Below are 21527 nucleotides of genomic sequence, written 5' to 3'. Positions count from 1 at the left end.
ATTCCCTGTGGTTGAAGGACAGCAAGATGGTTGTATATGCATATATATGTTATGGTGTTTGTATTGTTGTGTTCCGGGCATTGGGAGATTTGGAAGGACACATTTGAAGCATTAAGACCTTTCCCTTGGCTATGTGACTTCACATATAGGGATGGCACATAGGATACAGAGAGTTGTTGTGGAAGTGAACACCTGTAGTGGAACGGAGACGTGGCGATAGCGGAGTTCAAGAGAAAATATGTTATGGTTTTTCAACATGTTGAAATGGTGATTGAACTGTTATAGAGAGTTGCATCCCTTTCAGCGAGGCTCGATGAGCACATGAAAGAATTGTAGGTTGGCCTTTACGGGCAGAGAGCACAGTGTGGGCGGTGGACAGAGCACACGCTTGTTGATGGTGGTGAGCCGGAGAGGCTGTTGAAGATTTTGTAGAGATTTTTTGTTGCTTTGGGAGAGACAATTGAATATTGATGGCAATTGAGAAAATGTATTAACTGATATTGTGTTGAACTGTGTCAAAAAAAAGAAATCGATTTAAGGCCAAGAAAGTATCAACAGTCCAAAAGGGACGTGCGTGCTGCCATTTCGGATACACCCCTTAAGCACTTGTGCAAGTCTCTTCTGTGGTAGCAAGATAATATACTCAAGAATAGCACCGAATGGACTTGTGATACAGAGATCAAAATGGCAAAGCCATGGCCCCGGGAGGGCAGTCTCTCCAAATGTGAGCTGCACCATATGTCTACTTATTTACATGCCGCATATGAAGTGAAAACATTTAGTAAACGCTGCTCAAACTAGATCTCAGGAAAAAGTTTGGGACAAGGAAGATGACCCACTGAAGAAGGAATGGATGCTAAGCCAGCAGGATTGTTAAGTATTTCAATCAGGTGATACACCCTGGTCTCAGCTTAGCATGCAGTGCACAGCTGAAATGCTTATTTTATTATATTTATAGGTTCAATATTTTGAGTGATATACCACTCATATCACACCCCTTCTCCAATACCCCCGATCACGATGGACCAGGAATCAGGCTGGTTGGTAAAGGTAATATTTATTTATTTATTTAAAATTCAAATCAAACATATACTTTTAATAGGGAGCAGCAATCACCAATGTGATGACAATAACAGATAGGAAGGTATGCAAGGCACTTAAATTCACTCTTTAGCAACAAAAGATATAAAACACCACAGAAAAGAACACTTTTGGCTTATTTGGAAGGTTAGCACTTAAGCACTTAAGTTAGTATTCCCCACTGCAATATTCCTGAACCCACAAATAAAAAATTCTAACTAGATATAAGGAAGCAGCAGGTAATCAGGAATAAGGAATAGAAAATAGAATTTGAATGTAACCTTCCCTCCCCAAACAAGAGAGAAAAACAGATTTGAAATCTTACACTTTGAAATGACATTCGGAAATGGCTGGGTAAAACAATGAATGTGAGCAAAAATCCTTAATCAGTACACATTTCTATGGGAGCAACATTGGAAAGATACTAACAATCACAAGCTATAGTTTGAGCAAAAGTAAACACTTTGAATCCGAATGGAAGGTTGAAAAGAATTTCAAATAATAATCACACATGTAAAACTTTGAAAAATTGTGGATTCCCGCCTAAAATTAACCAAACGTTTTTTAAGAAAAACGGGTGAAGTACACTGATTTGGAGTGTGGCCCTTCTAGTTACTGGAGACTGGAGATCAGTGGATGGCGAGTTTGCAGGCATACATTTAGCAGTATCAAGCCAGGTTGGATCAGGATGCTTCCCTTGGGTTTTGGGGATTTTTAGAATTTGAGGCCTAGCTGAAAAGGGGTCAGCAATGCATAGGCCTTGGCTTTGCAATAAAATCTGGAATCAGGATCAAATAGGATGAAGAAATCAGGAACAGGACACCACACAGGAAATCAGGACGAAAGTCAGGAATCAGTGTGTGTGTGCTGTCAGGTTCCCTTATTTATCATGTCAAATGACATCACTACAGTATATGGCAGGGGCAGGCTTAATACCAACACTCGTAATGCTAGGATTGGGCAAGAGCATAGTTTCCACCTTGCTCTTCACTGATTGGATCACAGAAAAGGATGTCATGTTTATGGTATCATTTTTACAATGACTAGAAACCTCCCCTAGCCACTGGAACCAAAATCTAACTTTCCCACAAATACATATTTATACAGTTATAACCTCTGACAAAATCAGATACACGAGTTGCATATTTTGTGGGTCATATTTCAATCCAAACCCCAAGTCTGTGGGACCTGGTTTTGCCTTTCTGCTACATTTTGGTAATTTTAACCATGAATGATTTGTGCAGGACAAGAGAGAAGGAACCCATGGAACATTGAACTGCAATCACCACGCAGTGAGAAAAAACTGGGGTACCAGATTAGAACATTTCTGGACTCGGCCACATGAGAAAGATTTTTTTGTATGCTCATGTACATTTAACCTGGCTCTGAGGAAGGAATGTTACCATTCCGAAATGCATTAGCCCTAGGTTATTTTTCTTTGCCATTGTATCAGCACAAAACGAATTGGTGAAGTTTAACCATTCGTTAACGAAATGAGAAATCAAATTGAATTGCAATTTGCAGAATAAAAGCACTTTGAAGCAACTTTATCAAAGATGGCTTTACTGTCATTTATATTCTAAAAACAAATGCTCTAACCCTAGTGGGGGAATTTAGGTGTGCAGCCCACACCGAAGGCTAATAAGCCTAGGTCCTTTCTCTTTCAGCACATAACGAGTGTCCCACACGGTGACACGGTATAATGGGCTGCACCCTTTGAAGTAAAATCTAAAAGCATACTCAACAGATACTAATCTATTCAAAATCAAAAGAAACAAGCTGTGAACCCTCTCCCATTCTTCAATTCTTGGCCTAACATTTGCCCATTTTGTACACAGATGCACATTTACCCCTGGCATGTGTGTGCAACATGTTATGATTACAATATCAATACTTTCCCCACAATCTGTCATTCTTTACAACTTCTGTTCCTTGTGCAGTAATGAGTACTACCAAATTTTCAAAGAGCATAGAATTAGATTTAAAACTACACCCTTTTCATATTTTTCCTCATTCTTTCTGCAAAGTTAAATGTCTTGAGGTTCAGTTGCAAAATAGGCTTTTTAAAACCAACAGGAAGTCTATTGTCACTTAATCAGTTTTTATTATTTTCCCAAACTGCAAACAAATGTCAATTCCTTTGAAGCAGGATGAGGGGCCTCTCTTTTGATTGACGTTTACTGCCCCTCACACTTGACATGTGAGAGTTTCAGCCTGTTATTGTCTCAGCCTGGAGCAAAGATGAATGATATGATATGATATGATAAGGCATTTGTAACGCGCCTATACACAAGTGTTTCAAGGCGCGACGAGGCAGGGGGGGGAATAAGGGGAGACAGACAACGATCTTACTAGGCCAGGTGTCATTCAGATCGCGCAAGTGCAAGGGTAGAGGGGAAGGGAAAAGTGCATAGGGGAAAGGGAGAGGGGAAAGTGCAGTACAGGGTTATAAGCATACAGCATACAGGATAAATAACAAGGGCCAGCTGGTGGCAAGTGCGAGGTAAGTGCAGACAAGTGCTGGGAAGGGGGGCTGTATGGATACAGACACAGTCCCGTAGTGCAGGGGTTGCCGTGGAGGCAGTGCAGGGGAGAGTGGCTGGGCCGAGAACGGTGAATGGCCCAGTTGCAGATTCAGTGCAGTCTGATGACGACTTGGGAAGTCCCTTTGTCCTGAGTATTCAAAGCCTCCAAGCTAGCAATTAGCCTTTCCTGTGCCAGAGGTTTATGAGGTGTCACCCTTTCTCAGGGATAGCAACTGGCAGAGCAAGTTTTTTTTTTTATAGTTTGCCAACTCAGCCTGGGTTTTAGCTTTTTCTCCTTTTAAATCTTAACTTTAAACCTATAGAATTAAAACAGTTTATAGGTGTATTTTTCCCAGTAACAAATCCTTTTACATTGCTAAGTAATCAAGCCTTTACACAACAATGTACTTTTAAATAGGCGATTTTCCCCCTTCAGTCAGGAAAAAGCACATTTTACTATTTCTTTAAATTCGGTTTTCATCTCCAGCAAATATACACTTTGTACAGCTATAGTTCTTTTCTTGAGTGCTGGAATTGTTTCGCAGCATGGATACAGTTGCAGGCATCTATTTAGAGTCTTTCTCTGGACAGATGATTCTTGATACTGTTGCAAAGAAATAGCTGTGTTTCCCGTGTAAAATGAAAAAAAAACCTGGGTTGATTTTTCAAGGATACATTGACAGGAGCTGTCATTCAATGACGCCCGGTTCCTCTGAGACACAATGGATGATCCTGGGCATTGTAGGGCCTTTTTAATCACAGTGGTTGATAAGAAATTAATGAATTTAGCGCCCTTTAAAGGTTGAAAAAGTGTCATTTAAAAGAGGTATTTTGGGTTTTCAGCAAAATAATGCTGCCTCTTTTAATTCCCTCCATGTTAAATGTTGCAGAGCACACTGGCACGTTCCTGCAGTGAGTACTCTGTTCCACCCCACCTGAAATGTGTGTGGCAGGGCGGTGCAGCCATTTTCTATTTGTTCCAAAAATGCAATTTAGAGATCTTGGCACGGCCATTTTTGTGCTGTTCTAGCACCAATGCAGCAAAGTGATGTAGCTTAGCACAGCTTAGTGGGTCAAAATATCCCACAGGATGCAGGAGGCAAAGCACCTATGACCCCTACTCTTCCTCAAACCACAGACCCTATTACAGAATACTAAGGCTTTTACCCATTGAAGGAATTTTTTTTGTATTCACATGCACTGCGCCCGACTGGCAATTTCCAAGGAATGTTTTAACTAAGCTGTCTGTAACATCGCCGTGGTACCTAAGGGTTTGGGCGAGTAACAAATGCAATAAATAAATAAATAAATAAAATAAATAAATAACTAGAAAAAGCGGCAGGGTATACTAATCCCGTTTACGCACCACCCGCATATGCTTAGTGGTGCAAAGAAAGTGAACAAGAGCAAAGGCGCTATCAGAGATTAAGGAGCGCAGAGAATAACAGGTGAGGTTGATGAAAAATTAAAAAGGAGCACCTGTCATGGTGCGTGCTCTAAAACCCCTGGAACTGATGTGCCCACCCCATTCATTGACACCCAATAGGGCTTATCAAGCCCCAAAGGAGCATCCCAGAACCTCCTGGACTCAGTCCTGGCGCCATTGGCACCAGGCTCATAAGATGGTTAGGCCGAGGGACTACTTTACCGGAAAGGCAGGGTGTGGTAAAGGGACTACTTGCCTGGAACTACTTGCAAGGCTATTTAAGCCGCACCCTGCAGGCAGAACACGCTTTGCGTTATTCTGCACTCCTGCAGCGTAAAGCTCACCGTGTCTGCTCTGTCCTTGAGCTTCTACAGCCACGCCCGTTCTGAGATTTCCATCCATCGGTGCCTGAAAGAAGAAAGAGAGAAGAACAGGTGTTATTACAGCAACAAAGGCCTTACCTGCAATTCTCATCCATCGGTCTCGCCTTTAGCTGATCTTCGGATCGCCGTCCTTGTTGGGAAGAGGGCATCCGCACAGCCCTCCAATACTCACCCGCGCATCTGCATTCCTCCCGGAATACGTCGGAGTGGTTCTTCCATCCATCATCCTGGGGCCGTGCCGTGCCTGCATAGAAAGAACAGAAAACAGCAGGTTAGTCACGCACAAAACAAAAATGAACAATTATTCAGCCATCCAGCGCCACTCACCCGCACTAATACTCACCTGGTGATAACCTGCCCAGCATCCTAGGAGAGTCAAATCTTCATCCAAACCTCTGTACGAATCTGCGCCTGCAAGAAAGACAAAACACATTTAAACCTTGGGGAATAAAGACATTGAGCACCTATACCAAGCATCCATTGGCATAGAGACTTACCTGCTTAATCCAGATATTCCAGACACAGCACCAGCCACTCTGGACCTGTGAAGTAACTGTATCCGGGGAAAGACTGAGTTTACTGCGCCCCTGCTGAAAGTCAAGCAGGACGGAGAGCCAACCTCACAAAACTCAAAGGTGAGCCAGAGGAGGAGTTGGGCATCAGGAGGTTGAAGGAGGTGGGACCAATCCAGCCCCACTCTACGCCAGTGCAGATATCCTTCGTATGTCTACGTGCTATGCTCCCTTGGAGACCAGGTGAGCGTGACAGCACCGGAACATAGCAGGGATAACGAAGAGATGGTTTCATTGAACGAATGGATAAGGGGACACATATTGCTCAAGCTCGATGAAAAGACTACAGATGACCACACAAGCGCAGAAGAGGAAGCTCAGACATGCAAGAAGAAAGTAGGGATTGGGCGGGGATAATGGAGGAAGTAGAGAGAAGAGAATAAGGAGCAAGGGCGACTGAGAAGGGAAAAGGAGAAGGCAGAAGGGAAATAAAAGGAAGAGAGAGAGAGAGGAAAAGGCAGAAGGACACAGAGGAAGAGATGAGAAAAAAGGTGGAAGAAGAAAAGGAAAGACAGGCACAGATGAAAAGGAAGAAAAGGAAGTTAGAAATTGAGAGGATCCTCAAGGAGCATCGAAATAGAGAAGAAGAAAGGGACAGAAAACCAGAATGGGAAATGAGCAGAGACAGGCGCCTCACAGAGATAGTAGACATTATGATAGAATCAACATGCTTAACTAACAAAGATGAAGAGGGAATACGGAGGAGAATTGTTACGCTCACCTGGTATCCACGGGGACGCCACTCGGCCCTGGTTGCTGGGTTCGCCCTGGACCCCTTCCCGATCCCGGATGGTGCCTCCAATGGAAGTCGGGCCTAAAAGCACAGGAGGACTGGAATTAGGATCAGATTCAGTCTCCTCCCACCTGCCCTGGGTTCGACCCGATGGCTCTCTCCTCACCTTGTAATAATGTCTGGCATGCTCTCCGTCCTGCCTTCTCTGTTCGGGTGTGTAGTTTTCGGCGGGCTTGAGCGACCAAGTTAACTTCACTGGTGCAAGCCCATTTAAGTGTCTTTTAAGGCAGGTATGTCTGATTGCTGCAGTCTTCATATGTTCGTGCCTTTCTTTCTTGTGATTAATGTCTTTTCTTATTCCCCCTTAGGTGAGCGGAGGTTCGGGAGTGCACAGCTGGTATCGGACTCTTGCCGGAATGGAGGATGCAAGAGCGTACTGCAATATTGGTAGGTAATGCGTGAAGTGCGGTGCTATTTTGTCCTTTATTTGCTAACCTGTACTCTTTCTTCCTTTTCAGGTCGCAGTGGTCTTTCCTGACGTGCGATGTGTTCCGGAATGATGCCGGCCGAGAAGTGCCCAACCAGGTGCGGTTCTCGTGATGACTGCGGCTAGCGCCGTACTTGATTTGTTTTAACGTTGTCTTTCTCTCTCCCTCTTTCTCTGGGTTGCTTTGTCCCAGTGCGTTCGTGGTAACCCGAAGCTGCTGATGACTGGATGGGTGATTGGGAGCAGCAGAAGGATGGAAGAACGACGAACAGAAGAGGGATGGAATCCGCAGGTAAGTAGAGACTAATAATGAAGATCTTTGTCTCCTCTGCAGGTCCGTTGTTCAAGGATCGCCGGTATCAGGTCGCTGGACACAATGAGTGTTACACTGCTAGCTGCAGAATAACACGAAGCACGTTCTGTAACTTGGGTGTGGTTTATATAGCCCTCTGTAAAGTTGTCCATGTAAAGTAGTCCGGGCTACCACACCCAAAAACACTGCACCGCACAGTCTGGTTCTTAGGGACTACACTGTGTGGGTGCCTCCATGTTGGCTGCAGGCCCCCACAGAAAAAGTCGTCCCTTCAAGGAGGTTCTCTATTCTGCACATGAGCCTGGCACCAAAGGCGCCAGGACTGACTCCAGGAGAGTCCAGGAAGATAGTGCAAGGCCCCTGAGGCCCCAATTGAACCCTGAGTCCTGGCCCTACCTGGCATGTGGGCATGCCAGTGGGGTTGTGGGTCAGGGGTCGTGACAAGAATTGGAGGGATGGTGCCTCAGCTCCAAGACTAAGCAGAAGTTTAGCGGATTCTCCATTGAGGGGAGAGAGCAATGAAGCGACAGGAGAAACACCTATTGAGGTGACTTCATTTCGAAGAGGAGGGAGAGGACAGTGGGAGAACTATGGGTTGGGCTGAGGCAGCAAGGGAAAGTGACTATGATGAAGGAAGAAGGCCATGCCGCCTAGCCAGAGAAGTAAGCCCAATCAGGAGATATCATGGGGTAGAGAGGAAGACATTAGGAAGAAATACACTAGGATATGATGGGCACGTTGAATGTCCCATGGGTACATCGCATAGTGCAGACATAATTCACTCCATATGCACAGAGGCTGAGAGCCCTACCTGGACGGAAAAGAGCAAGCATAATCAGAGCGTTTACTGTTATCAAAGACAGGGGGAAGCACAATAGGGGAATAGGACTGACACAGTTTCCATCATTAGAAAAGAGTGGCGGATGACCACAGTATATACCTTGGCAACAGAGGGCCAAGGATAATTTGAGGTGCAAGCTGCCCTCATTGACTGCAGGAGCAGGGAAATTGATATATGAGCTAGAAAGACTGAAGGCAGAGACACCATTAGCAATGGGCAACATGAAGAGCTTACTTTCAGCCATTCTTGGGGAGGTGTGTGAATTGTGGTTAACTTCAGATAACAGGACCAAGTGCCAGATGTCAATATGTCATAATGGCATTACAGGGCAGAGGTGAGCAGGCTGCTGCCTGTTAAGGATCTCCTCAACCCATCAACTTTTAAGAACAAAGAGACTAATGGCTTTTACTCCAGCCTTAGAAAAACATTCAGCCTAGGAGGCTCTAGTCACATGCTTGCAGAGAAATTAGAGCTGTGATGTGAAACTAAATATTATATATGTTAATGATGTGGCTATAGACTTACGTTGGACATGTGATTTTATTCAGCAATTGATGAATGGTTATAGATGCAGGCGTGTGGAAGATGTCATTTTAAAGAGATTTTGTTCGAATAAAGGTTATCCACATGTAACTTATGGAATTGCAATAGCAAGCAAAAATGTGTTTCTGGATGCTCTGAAAATGTCCTGAATTTAAGAATTAGCGAGCTGATGGGGGTAAAATTAGGTATCTGGAGAGTAAAGTGCATGCTTATAACTGATATACTTTTTATATAAACAGTGAACAATTGCCACATGCCTATGCAACTTGCTGCAAACATGGCTGTCATTTTATTAAATCCCTCATGATTAGCTGAAGCGGAATGTATATATATCATGGGAGTTATTAGTAAATTTGAAAGTTTTGCCATGTAGATACTTTTTGCCAAAAACGTGGACATGAGAAAATGAGGGGAATTGCAAATGGGAGTTGCAATATTTCTGTTCTAGACTCCTCAACCAATCCAAGTCCTAGAGAAAGGCCAGACTTCTAGGGTGGGCAGATGAGTGAAGGACCAATCAAATTTGCAAGAATTCTTGCAGGGCGCTGCCAATATTGAAATCTTGATTGTGTTATCACTGGTATATAAAGTGGATGCACTATAAGAGAGAGAGAAGATCTTCAAAAAAGATTACGAAGGGAGAGCTGCTAAGAAATTCGATCTACGTTAAAAAAACGAATCCCAAAAGCGTGAGTTACAAAATTGCAAAGCCGACTTGTTCACATTTTGAAACTCAAGCTTTTGGGATTTTCTTCATTTGTCCCCCGCTTCACATTTAATGTATGTGAGGGACACCCATGCAACCCCTGAACCCATTATACCATGCAAGGGAGCGGGGAACACCCCTGCAATCCCTGCTCCCCTTGTACGGTATAATGGGAATTTGTCATTTTCGTTTATTGACGAATGCACAGTAAACGTGCATTCAGGGTTTTTTTTTTATTTTGTTACGATACCAAAAATATTACCAAGGGATATCTGCTGAAATTTCATCTAGGTGGAAATATTGCTCGGGAGACTAGAAAACAGAGGCTGTGAAACTTCCCTGGAACCACAGAGGGAGGATTGATGTGGACCACTGACTGAAGCTCTGGCCGGAAACCTGTTTTCCCTAAGAGCAAAGCCCTGCTCAGCCCACGAGTGCCAGCCCAGAGATTTCCAAAAGTAAGTAGTTTGTCCAACCAAATGTCAGCATGGGGATCTATTTAATTCACCCATTCCCTTTCAAAGTGTGTTCTCTTACGTTAGTGGGTGGGGAGGGCAAAATTGTGTAGACCCTTAGCATTTGTGGCTGTATATTTATTTAATTAACTCCCAAATAGATTGACGCAGGGGGAGCTTGGAAGAATTCAAAATGTTTACCCTCTCTTCTAGCAGGAACATACAAAATAGTCATTTAAAGTAATTGGAGTGCCTTGTTTTTCCTGTTCACCCCTGACTTCTGTAATGAGAATGGGTGTTCCTTCCTAAAACGAAAATTCCCAACTGAAACCCATTCCCAAAATTTGCTTTGAGATAAAAGGTATTCTTATCTTCAAACGAAATTCCCAATTGTCACCACTCTTGCAACATTGTATTTAACCAGTGGGGGCCTTGGCCCACAAAACAAAATTCGAAAAAACTGCCCAACTTCCCCAACACAGGCTTTTAAGTGAAAGGGGGGTCTGAAAACACAAGGTCCTTAAATCATCCCCATTTTACTGTCCAACTTCCCCAACACAGGCCTTTAAGTGAGGGGTGTCTGAAACACTAACTTTTAAACTGTCCCCACTCCCTAGATTTGGCCTTTGAACTGAAGGGTGCTGCATATCATTTGATGCTTGGATTTTTGGAGCTGTGGGGAGAAGTGCTTTGCTAAAGTGAGAGCACATGTATCCAACACTGAACGTGTGACATATGTCTTGTTTTTAAATTAGCTCTGTGTCTATTCCTAAACTAAATTCTGGCAAAGTCCAATATACCATATGCATTTCACAAATCTGTGATTTAAACTGCTAGCATCGTGAGTGCGGAGGGAACACCATATTTCAAGCCTTGAAGAAGAACTAGCTTGTATAAAACAAAATTGGGCCTTTGTTTGACATTAACACAAACGTGAAGATTATGTTCTATCTTTGTGCCATATAGTTATTATTGAGATTCAACTGGGTTCATGGGAAGAGAGACTTCACCAGTTTATTTAGCCTGTGGTCCATGTTTGTGAAACAAAATTAAAGGTAGAAAAAGTGTGTTTGTAATAGAAGTCGTGTTTTCTGCCACAAAGAAGGCGGTGGCTATAATTTAACTTATTATTCATTGAGTTTATAATTGAAATAAATATATAGTCTTTCTATTCCCTGACGTGGCTCTTTGTTCAATGTGGGCATGGGGGGGAGTGGGGAATATTTAGGTGGCACTTTATACACTAAAAAATAAACTTAAGCAAGTATAGTAGGGCTCCTTAATTGGGGGTGGGAAGGAACCCCCAAAGTTAAGGGTGGTCTCTCAATATTAAGCTACAGGTAGTCTCTGTTAGATCAGAGGTGCTGGTTCCTTGAGATCAATTTCTAAGCTAAGATATATTTTGCAAATCAATTAAAACAACTTACATGGTGCTACAGCTGCTGATACTATAAGATCATGGTGTAAACCTTATGGGTAGCTGGTGCATGCGTGTGATGGGAGTCTGACAGGAGGCTGCGAGAGCAGAGGGCGCTGAGCCTCCGCGAGCTGCGTTGGTGGAAGAGCATGGCGGCCCTGAGTGAGCATGGGGCCCGATGATAGAGGTTTGTATCACACAACAACCCCGCCCCAGCAAGGTGTTCAGATGAACATTGCCCAAAGGTAGGGGTGAGTTGTGGGGTCCCTTTACATGAGATGCACACAGTTGCAACGCTCAGGACCCACACTGCGCAGGCTAATTCAGGTGCCATGACCTGGAAAGTACAAAGTGAAGAGGGGAGTGCAGGGCTGCAACAATGAAGGCATTACTGTTGAACACAGAGTTTGATAACTCACCGCTTGAGCAGCCGTGTGATGCAAAAGCGAGCTACAGGACCAGTTCACCTGCAGGTGACAAGGTTGTGCAAGACGTTTTTCATCGCCAAGATGATGTATTTATTCAAGGAGGCAAAAAATAAGAGTAATAGTTGAAGATTTACTGAGGTCACAATCCTGAGGTCACTGCAGGGAAAAGCTCCCTCACTGTAGCAAAAGCAGAAGGTGATGGCTGGAAGGTTTAGAATGAATCTTAACCACAGGCACAGCTCTGGGCAACCCTCCAGAGCATCGTTTTTCAGCCTGCCAAGCCACTACAGAAGGGGAAAGACTTGCCTTAGAAACAACTGCCAGACCTCCATCTCTTGGCCATTTTGGGCCTGATTTACAAAGCGTTTTTCAATGCGATTTTCCTATGATAAAAAAGTTTGTAAATCAGGCCCTATATCACCACTAACATTCCCTCCCATGGTGACTTCAACCCACAGGAGTCCGCTTCCCTTCTACCAGTATAGGACCACTACAGCCCTGCACCTAATTTGAAGTGGCAAAACACGCAAACACACACGGCCTGTTTAAAAGGTGGCCAGGTCCACAAGCACAAGGCTGGAAGGGGCGCACACAGCAGGGCCTGGGCCAGTCTAGTCGCAGCCTTGCTCACAGACAGCCTCCGTGCGGCACACTGCCACACGGGCACACACCGAGCTGCGCCCCGTCCCACTTTTGCAGCCTTCCCTAATTGAACTGTTCTGGCACTTCCTAACCGTTGAGAATCACATTTCCACGCTTGGCTTCTTAGCGTTTAAATACATATTTAACGGCTGATTGAGGCTTTGCGAGACATCTGGGAAACGCATGGGTGTAAAAATAATACAACAAAGAAAGGGGGGAGTCTGGGAAGAGGAGGGTGTGTGCAGAGCGAGGCTCGAGACGGGCTACTGGAGGAGGCTACAGTAACCATGTCCATGTCGGGCCGTGGCCATAGAATACCCTTGGCGGTCCCTGGACGGCGGGTGGTTAACAGGTAGGCATTCTACTAACCGTACCCACCCCTCCCGCTGCGGTCATGGCGTGCTCAGGAGCAGGTGGTGGATTTCAGACGGAGGGAGGCCATGTAAAAATCAAGAGACAGGCGATGTCGTCTCTCTTCGCTCAGAGGCAGCAAAAAAGCGTTAAATGGGGGGAAACTTCATGGATAGACCCAACTGCGCGGCCTTGAACTGTTTACCCCTCATTAATGCCCCAACTGACGGATGCTCTGAAAAATAAACCAGGACTACACTCTGAGTGCGTTTTCCAATGGGGGTGGGGGGGGGTTGCCATTATAAAACGCCTCTGTGAATTAGGCCCCAACAGTGGAACCCCTCTGAAAAGTGCGCAACAAAAGGAACGTCGTGCCTCGATTCCACTACTCGCCAGCCTCTAGAGGCCTGAAAAAGAAAATGTGCCGATTCATGGCATTTGTGCGCCGAAAAACGGGAACGTGCAGAATGGCGCACAAATACCGGTTTTTCGGCGCACAATTTCCGTGAATCAGCCCCCAACTCACTGAATGCACGGTGTAGTGTATTCGAAAAAAGGTGCACAACACGCTTTCAAAGAAATGCATCGAGGCCCAGGCAAATTAAATCGCAAAACCTAATACGAAAGTCCTAAATTGTGCAAAAGAAAGCTTAATCCCTTCAGTGGTCTTCAAACTGGGGGGCCAGAAGGATGTCCAGGGGGCCAGACTCTCTAAAAAGGAATCAAGATGTGTTTTTGATAGAAAATATAAGCAGGAGAAACTATGCTTATATTTAAAGAGCGTGAGATCCCCTGGACATTCTTTGGGCCCCTAAGTGTGGGGTGTGGGGGGTGCAGTAAAAATAGTTTTACTCATGAGGGGGGCTCTGTATGAAATGGTTTGAATACCACTGCCTTATACTATATTTCAATAGAAAGGAACGCGCTCGTATGTCACCCGCTGGATGTGCACACGAATGAGCTGGTGAATGGCATTTCAACACGGGTGACCCAGTGTGTGTGTGTGTGTGTGTGCATGGTACAGCATAAGTGCACACTTTTTGAATGTATATCACTCAGGCAGTAAATGTGCATACAACCCGGTGTGTGAGCTTTACATATGTACAGTGAGTGTGCGCGCGCGCATATATATATATATAGGGGCGCGGTGGAGTGTATGACTCGACACAAATGGACTTTCCTACTTTCACATTTCATCTGAAAGGGTTTTTTTCAAACCTTTTTAAACCCACCATAACTGTCTTGGTGTTGTGAAAACATGGCCATCTGCTCCAACCACAAGGCTGTCAGGACAATGTAACCACTATATTAACTTAAGCACTGTTGCGCATTGATGCCTCTGGGCTAAGCGCGCCTAATAAATGCCAAATAAATAAATAAATAAGGACTATACTGCACTGATGATCCCTAATAAGGGCGAAACCAGGTATGGTAGTTGTCCTACTAGCCTTACAAAATGTCTGTCTTGGGCTGATTAAGCTATGTATACAATAAGCACTGCCCTCTTAGATTAAGAAAAGAAAAGGTTTGCATTTGGGTTAATTTGCATACCAACAGTGCTTTGCTGCTGTGGCTCAGAACTGGAGGTAAACTTCCAGGAGAGGTGCTGTGGAATGTGTGACTGGGCTCACGTGGATTGTCCTACTTTCACATTTCAGGTCAAAGTTTTTTTTTTTTTTTACAAACCTTTTTAAACCCACCATAACTTTCTTGGTGTTGTGAAAACATGGCCAAATGCTCCAATCACAAGGCTGTCGACTATACTGCACTGATGATCCTTAATAAGGGTGAAACCAGGTATGTAGTTGTCCTAACAGTCTTGCAAAAGTCTTTCTTGGGTTCATAAAGGAAAGAAAATGTTTGCATTTGGGTTAATTTGCATACCCACGGTGCCTTGCTGTTGTGGCTGGCTCAGAACTGGAGGTGAACTTCCAGCAAGAGGCGCTGTGGAGTGTGTGACTGTGCTCACATGTATTTTCCTACTTTCACATTTCAGGTCAAAGTTTTTTTTTTTTAACAAACCTTTTTAAACCCACCATAACTTTCTTGGTGTTCTGAAAACATGGCCAAATGCTCCAATGACAAGGCTGTCAGGACTATAATGCACTGATGATCCCTAATAAAGGTGAAAACAGGTGTGCAGGTTGCACTGCTCTATTGGACAAAAACAATTTCCTAGTGAAATGATTTGCATTTGGGCTCAAATGCATACCCACGATGCCTTGCAGCTGTGTTCAGAACTGGAGGTGAACTTCTAACAAGAGGTGCTGTGGAATGTGTGACTGGGCTCAAATAGATTTTACTACTTTCACATTTCAGGTGAAAGGGTTTTTTCAAACCATTTTACAACCACCATAACTTTCTTGGTGTTATATATAATGCAGTGTGTGAGAGATGATGAGATAATTTAGAAGAGTCCCTGTACTTAGTGTATACAAAGGAATGACTGCACGCTAAGTAAGTGTGCGTGCGTGACTGCACGCTAAGTGTGCGTGCGTGCGTGCGTGCAGGACTTGCAGCACCGTGGTAAACGGATGCGCTCCTTTTGAATGGGTGCCTGCATCCCAGGCGGCAGGGTGCGTACACAGGAAATCGGTGCCCGCCGTAAATGATGCTTGGGAGCTGGTACCTCGATAAGTGGATAAGTAAGTCCGGGACGATTCTGTGCATTGTCACCGGCAAGTGTTTACTTTGGGTTAAAAACTCCTGAAGTGTTTGTGAAAGCCATTAAAACCCTCGAAGGAGGCAGTCCGCTGGAGTGCCGGGTGAGCGGGGGCGGGGCGCTCGGGGGGTGTTGCTTTTCAAACGGAGATTGCTCCCCCAGCCGCTGGGGTTTGTTTGGTCTGTTTTGCTCTCCAGCTGTTCCCGCGGCTGTCATTGTGCGCAATGTTGGGGCTGTGAGTGTGGCAGCAGGGCTCCCCCTCGCTCCCTACTATTGGCTGCTGCCGCCGGCGGAGGAGTGTGTCCTGCAGTCGCTCAGAGTGACATCAGGCTGCAGCCCCCGCCAGCACTCGCCCATTGGCCAAAGGGCCGGCCCCCCACCCCTCGCTCCCGGGACAAATAGCATTGTCCTCCCGCGGGAGCCGGCGCCCGATCCGCCTATAAAGACCGGAGGAGACCCCGGAGGTGGTGATTACCCTGTCACAACAGCCGGAGGAGCTAAGACAGCACCGACTGACGCGGGCACCGCCAGCCAGCCAGCCACCAGCGAACAAGTAAGAGCGCTCGCTGCTGCGCGCGCGCCAACCCTGCCAGCAGCAAGCAGCCAGACAGACCGGCGGGCTAATGCACCTGTGCGCGGTGCAGCCGGAAAGTAGAGCAGACCGGCGGGCTAATGCACCCGTGCGCGGTGCAGGCGGAAAGTAGAGCAGACCGGCGGGCTAATGCACCTGTGCGCGGTGCGGCCCGAAAGTAGAGCAGGGCCAGCATAAAAGTGGGCGCCTCCCTCCTGCCTGGAGACAGCGGGCTTGCTTCACAGGGGGCGAATTGTACTTCTACCGTGACTTTCACTGGATGGGTGGCATTCTGGAGGTTGGGAAATAAGTGTAGAAACACCGTCCTTCTTTTATGACAAAATGGGGTGTCTCTCACTGAACCGCTGGAGATGCCGTGCAAGGTGCACGACTCATCATATACGGCCCAAATAGTCTTACATTACAGGGTGGGACTGCAGGCGTTTATCGCACAGGCGTGGGTCGACTGGGTTCCCTTGCCCCACCGAGGTGAGGTCTAGCATGTTTCTACGCGTTTCGGTTTGGGGTGAGTTGAACGTGTAAGTTGGGGTGTATTTTTCTGAACCACACAATTCGATAAATGCATCGCAGGTCTTCCGCAGTGCAAAGTGCACAGAGGGCGCAATGTCAGGTGCCGCTCGGTGAAAAAACACCTGTATTGAACGGCAAGTCGTAAAATAGCGAATATACTACGCTGCTCTTCCTTGTTACATATGCAGAGAAAGGGTTTGGCGCTGTGTTAGCCCAGTTTCTCAATCAAACAAAATGCACGTTGTTATTCGTTTTATTGGACTAATGTGAAATATCAGGCTAGAATGGTAGTTCCATGCTACAGTCTTCTATGCATAACATTATTGAATGTGCTTCCCATCTGCATTTCGCTTTTTGAGGGTGGGGGAGTGGGGGCGGGGGGGAGAACTCATTTTTGTATTATGGTGCGATTCCTTTTGTTTTGTGACTTTTGTTCGTGTTTTGTTACAGCCGGGCTTAGTTCTGATCTGAAACGTCGTGAGCTTCTTCCGGGATCGTGTGCTATTGGAATGTAAATATAGGCATGGCACCTCTGTGTGTTTAGATTATTGGGGCGCTGTTCGATGTCGGGAGTCAACCCGATTATTGAAGTCAGCAAAAAGAAACCCAAAGCGCGTGGCTCTCAATGTCTAATTCACTGACTCGCGCATGATATTTTCCGATATAAAGTCGATATGCGCTTTTTCGTGAATGACTTGCAGGTGTTATAATGCGGTGAAATGCCCCCCAGGGCTCGGGATGCTGTGCCCCGTGTTCTAGCTCAGTGCCCGTGGGCCCCTGCTTCACTTGGAGACCCCTGTGCGGGCTATGGGATGGTGTCGGACATTTCAAACGCTCTCCTGCCTTTTAATGGGTATATGGTTTTATTCCGGAGTGTTGAGGCGCACTTTGGGACGCTGTTTCTGGGGTTTGCCACTTCATGGGGTTGTCCGCCTTTTGGAGGCGTGCAACTTAATCAAGGGGTGTTCATACTCAATTTGGGACCGTGCGTTTGATATTTAATGGGACTGTCTTTGCTCCCGGACATGCGCCGAATAAGAGCACTCGCATGCCACAGGGCGAGTCTTTAGGAGCGAGTTTTGATTCGTTTTAATATAGCATTTTCGTATAGTTGAGGCCGATGTGTGGGGTTATATTTGTTTTCGAAGCCGGATTGTGTGGGTCTTCCTGTTTTCAAGGCTGGTTTGTGACTTTTTTTGGGATCGTTCAGTCTTAGGGCAGCTTGTTAATTCATTGATCCTGTTTGGGGCGGGTGTGTGACTTCATTAGAGCCAATGCTTGACGCTAGTATCTGATAGTCGCGAGTTTGGCGCTGAAGTGCGACCTAATGGGTTGAATTGCCTTTTTTGTGTAGTAAAGGTGCATTTTGTGGTAGTGAATAATTGATTGTTTGGCGATTAGGGGGGTGCTTTTAGGGGAGTTGATGGCTTCATTGTGGATATCTGCTTGGAGTTAACGGGTTAGCGTTACTTTAGTTTGTGATCGTATTGCTGCTGGATGTGCACGTGTTTGGAGCTGTTTTGTTACTTTCAGATGCGCTCTTTCCTTTGTGTACACGCCGCTCTGCAGTTTTTTTCCTAAAAGGAAACTAAAGTGACGGCGTTGTTTTTTCAGCTCCCGATACACGCTTTAATGTAATATAAGGTGGGAGGAACATCCGCCACGCAAGCAGTCAACGTATTTCGCACAACCTGATGACTGAGTTCGCCCTGTGGTCTAGTTTACCATACCGTTTGATTTATTAATAGATTAGCCAGTGTGTTTTGGGTATATTTTTAGTTTAATTAGTGGCTTTGTTGTGATGAGCCTAACCCGGTGTTCTTACGTGCATTGTGCGTGTGCCATTATTAAGTCACAAGCATTGAGACTGCTACACGCTTTATTTTGGCCCGCTATGTTACATTTTAGCAAAAATAGTTGTACGATGTGTGCAAATGGTATATTTCCAATAAGCGATCACCAGTGTGTTTGCAGGCTGTGTCTCATGTGCGATGATTGCCATTACCCATGTGATTTGGGATGTTGGGTTACATTATTTTATTTTCGGCGTAGACCATGTTTGGCGATAGGTGTTTAGTAGGTGTATGTCACGTTACACTGTATCAGTCAAATCAGGAGATTCCCTTCTAGGCTGTCGCATAGCGAGGATGTGACTTATATTGGTGTTTGCGGGTAACACGTTATTAGGAGCGCTAGCTTTGGGGCGAGATGTGACTGGCGAGGAACTGCTTATGCGCTTAGTGTAACCGCCCTGCTTTATTGCAGGAATGAGGAGTCGCCGCTGTGTCACTTTTACAGTCGCCCTGATTGTCATAGAAATGGCGATATCGAGAATCTTTATTATAGAAGCGATATGTGACTTTATTGTGGTAATGTTTGTCACTTTACTAATGGTATATGTTTATGGGTGACAATGTACGAATACTAAAATGGTGACAGTGAGTCATTTATGTATGGCAGTGATGCGTGACTTTATTATGGGGGCTGTTTGTAACTTTGCTGAAGTTTTTGGAGATCGAGCATAACTTGACTGAGTGGCCGCAGCCAGCAGCCGTGCATAACCCGCGTTCTCCTCTTGTTCCCCGCAGCATGGACTCCGATGCCAGCCTGGGCTCCAGCCGGGCCTCCTCCCCAGAAGTGGACGCCATCTTCCTGAGCCACGCCCGGAGCCGAGGCGGTTTCGCCGGCGCCGTGTCCTCCTCTACCCAGGGAGACTCTCCAGGCGGCAGCGACCTGAGCGCCGAGCTTCGCAACGCCATGGCCATGGCGGCGGCGGCCGTCTCCGGCGGGGACCAGCTGGCCGCGTTCAAGGCGGCGGCGGCGGCCGCGCACGCCCAGGCCAAGAAGGACCGGCGGCCGCTGTCGGAGCCGGAACTCCAGCAGCTGCGGCTCAAGATCAACAGCCGCGAGCGGAAGCGCATGCACGACCTGAACATCGCCATGGACGGCCTGCGTGAGGTCATGCCCTACGCGCACGGGCCCTCCGTGCGTAAGCTCTCCAAGATCGCCACGCTGCTGCTGGCCCGGAACTACATCCTCATGCTCTCCAGCTCCCTGGAGGAGATGAAGCGCCTGCTCAGCGACATCTACGGGGGCGGCGGCGGCGGCGTCGGGGGCGCGGCGCAGCACCACCACCACCCGGCCTTCCACACGGCCTGCGGGGGCGCGCTGGCCCACTCCGCCGCGGCCCTGCCCGCCTCGGCCGCGCACCACCCCATCCTGCCCCCTCCCGGGCCGCTCAGGCCTCCCCACAGCCTGCTCAAGTCCCCACCCGCGCCACTGGGCAGCGGCTTCCAGCACTGGACGGGCATGCCCTGCCCCTGCAGCATGTGCCAGGGCCCGCCCCACCTCTCGGGCATGGGAGGCGCTGGCCTCGTGCCCAGGCTCACCGGGGACTCCAAATGAACAGATTTCCCCCGCCCAAGTGGACCCTCTAGGGCAAGACTTTATCACCACCGAGAAGAGACGAGGAGGACTGTGGAGGGGCCCTATGAACAGAACCCTTTCAACTCAGATGGACTGAGCTTTCTTTCAGAGTGCGCCATATAAGAGATCCATGCCCCTAGCTCTCAAATGATCCTCACTGTCTATACCCACACAATGTCAACTTTGCTGCCAAGTGACCCTCAAGACATTGCCCGCGAGCTATTTTATTGCACCGAACACACATTGGGTGCGATTCTCACAAGCTGAACCGCAACCGCACTCTTGGGCATCCTCAGTAGCCCAATAAACTTGGAATAGAGCATCACACGTAAGTCAACTTTTAAAAACTTCGCTTCCTGGTCCTCGATCTCTGAGAAACAATAACTCGAAAACAAAATTCACCCCGCCACAGGTGTACCAACTAGATGAAATAAATGGTGAACATCCTCCCAAGACTGTAGTTAATTAACCATTGGTCAAACACTGGACACGACCTAAAGGTCACAAAGTACAATTCTCCGCAGGGGCAGGGCTTTTTGTTGTATCTGATCTCTGCTGGACACTCGCATCTAACTCGATACGGTCTCTTTTAAAATATAAATATATATATATGTACATTAAAAAAATATTTTGGTAGCAAGTGGACATAGTTTTCTGGAGTACTCAAACCACCCTAGTTTATTCCTTCATAAGCCCTTCGCACGAGGACCGATGTTCATCACCCCGCGCGAATGCGGCGAGTTTGTCTGTTTCATTCTTTGGGATGTGTAAATATGCAATGACTAATGGAACGATTGCCTCGAGACCTTTGTTTGCCTTATAACCGCTAAGGGTTTTTTCAGCGCATAACATTGTTTCCCGGTTTCTTGACACAGTTTACAAAAAGTCGCAAAACATTTTAATGCGCGCTTGATTTTTACGCAGCATCACTGCCTGCTTGCTGCAAGACTCTGAACCGCGCTTGTGATGGTGTCTGGAAAATAACAAAACACTTTCTTATCACTGCCTGTGCCGAAATTCCATCATCTGTTTATTTTTGTAAAAACAAATGCTCACATATTTATTACCTTTGGTTGCGAAAACAGTGACCCGCTGTTAAGATTTTAAATAAAAACAATTTTAAGTAAATAAGTCATTGTTCCTTTCTTAATGTTTAAGCAGGGGGCGAGGGTTGTGGGGATGTTTGGGTTACCTGTGTGTTTGCATGCGCATGCATTATTTACCCTGTCATCATGGAATGGCGCCTCCTGGCAGTGTAGTTGCATCAGCTTTGAGAGCAGCGGCTCTCAGGCTGGCAGCAGGTGTGCCCTTCTCAACCGAGCGCCAGGCTCAGAACGTTGGTGCTTTCCATCACCGAAGGTTGTGTGTATATATGTTCCCAGTGAACTCAATGGGCATCCCAAGACCTCTCCAAACCCCTTCCTGCTTCCAATGA

The 21527-nt window shown here is 46.4% G+C and overlaps 1 protein-coding gene across 2 annotated transcripts in view; it reads left to right on the top strand.

Moving 5' to 3' along the window:
- Window positions 1-21223, top strand: part of OLIG2 (oligodendrocyte transcription factor 2) — a 51008-nt gene extending 29785 nt beyond the window's left edge. The window contains exons 1-2 of one of the 2 annotated variants that reach the window (XM_069636325.1): window positions 15852-16117; window positions 19255-21223. In XM_069636325.1, coding sequence (XP_069492426.1) covers window positions 19256-20071 — 816 coding nt within the window. In that variant the 5' untranslated portion in view covers window positions 15852-16117; window position 19255 and the 3' untranslated portion in view covers window positions 20072-21223. Of the gene's footprint in view, window positions 1-15851; window positions 16118-19254 lie in introns of those variants that run through there. The other variant, XM_069636326.1, reaches the window with a different exon arrangement.
- The last annotated feature ends 304 nt before the right edge of the window (window positions 21224-21527 follow it).

The sequence above is a fragment of the Ambystoma mexicanum genome, chromosome 7p (genome assembly GCF_040938575.1).
Source record: "Ambystoma mexicanum isolate Mex_15411 chromosome 7p, UKY_AmexF1_1, whole genome shotgun sequence".
In the NCBI taxonomy this organism is placed as follows: Eukaryota; Metazoa; Chordata; class Amphibia; order Caudata; family Ambystomatidae; genus Ambystoma; species Ambystoma mexicanum.
Note: the sequence above shows the minus strand (reverse complement) of the source record. Positions and strands in the feature narration are given on the sequence as shown.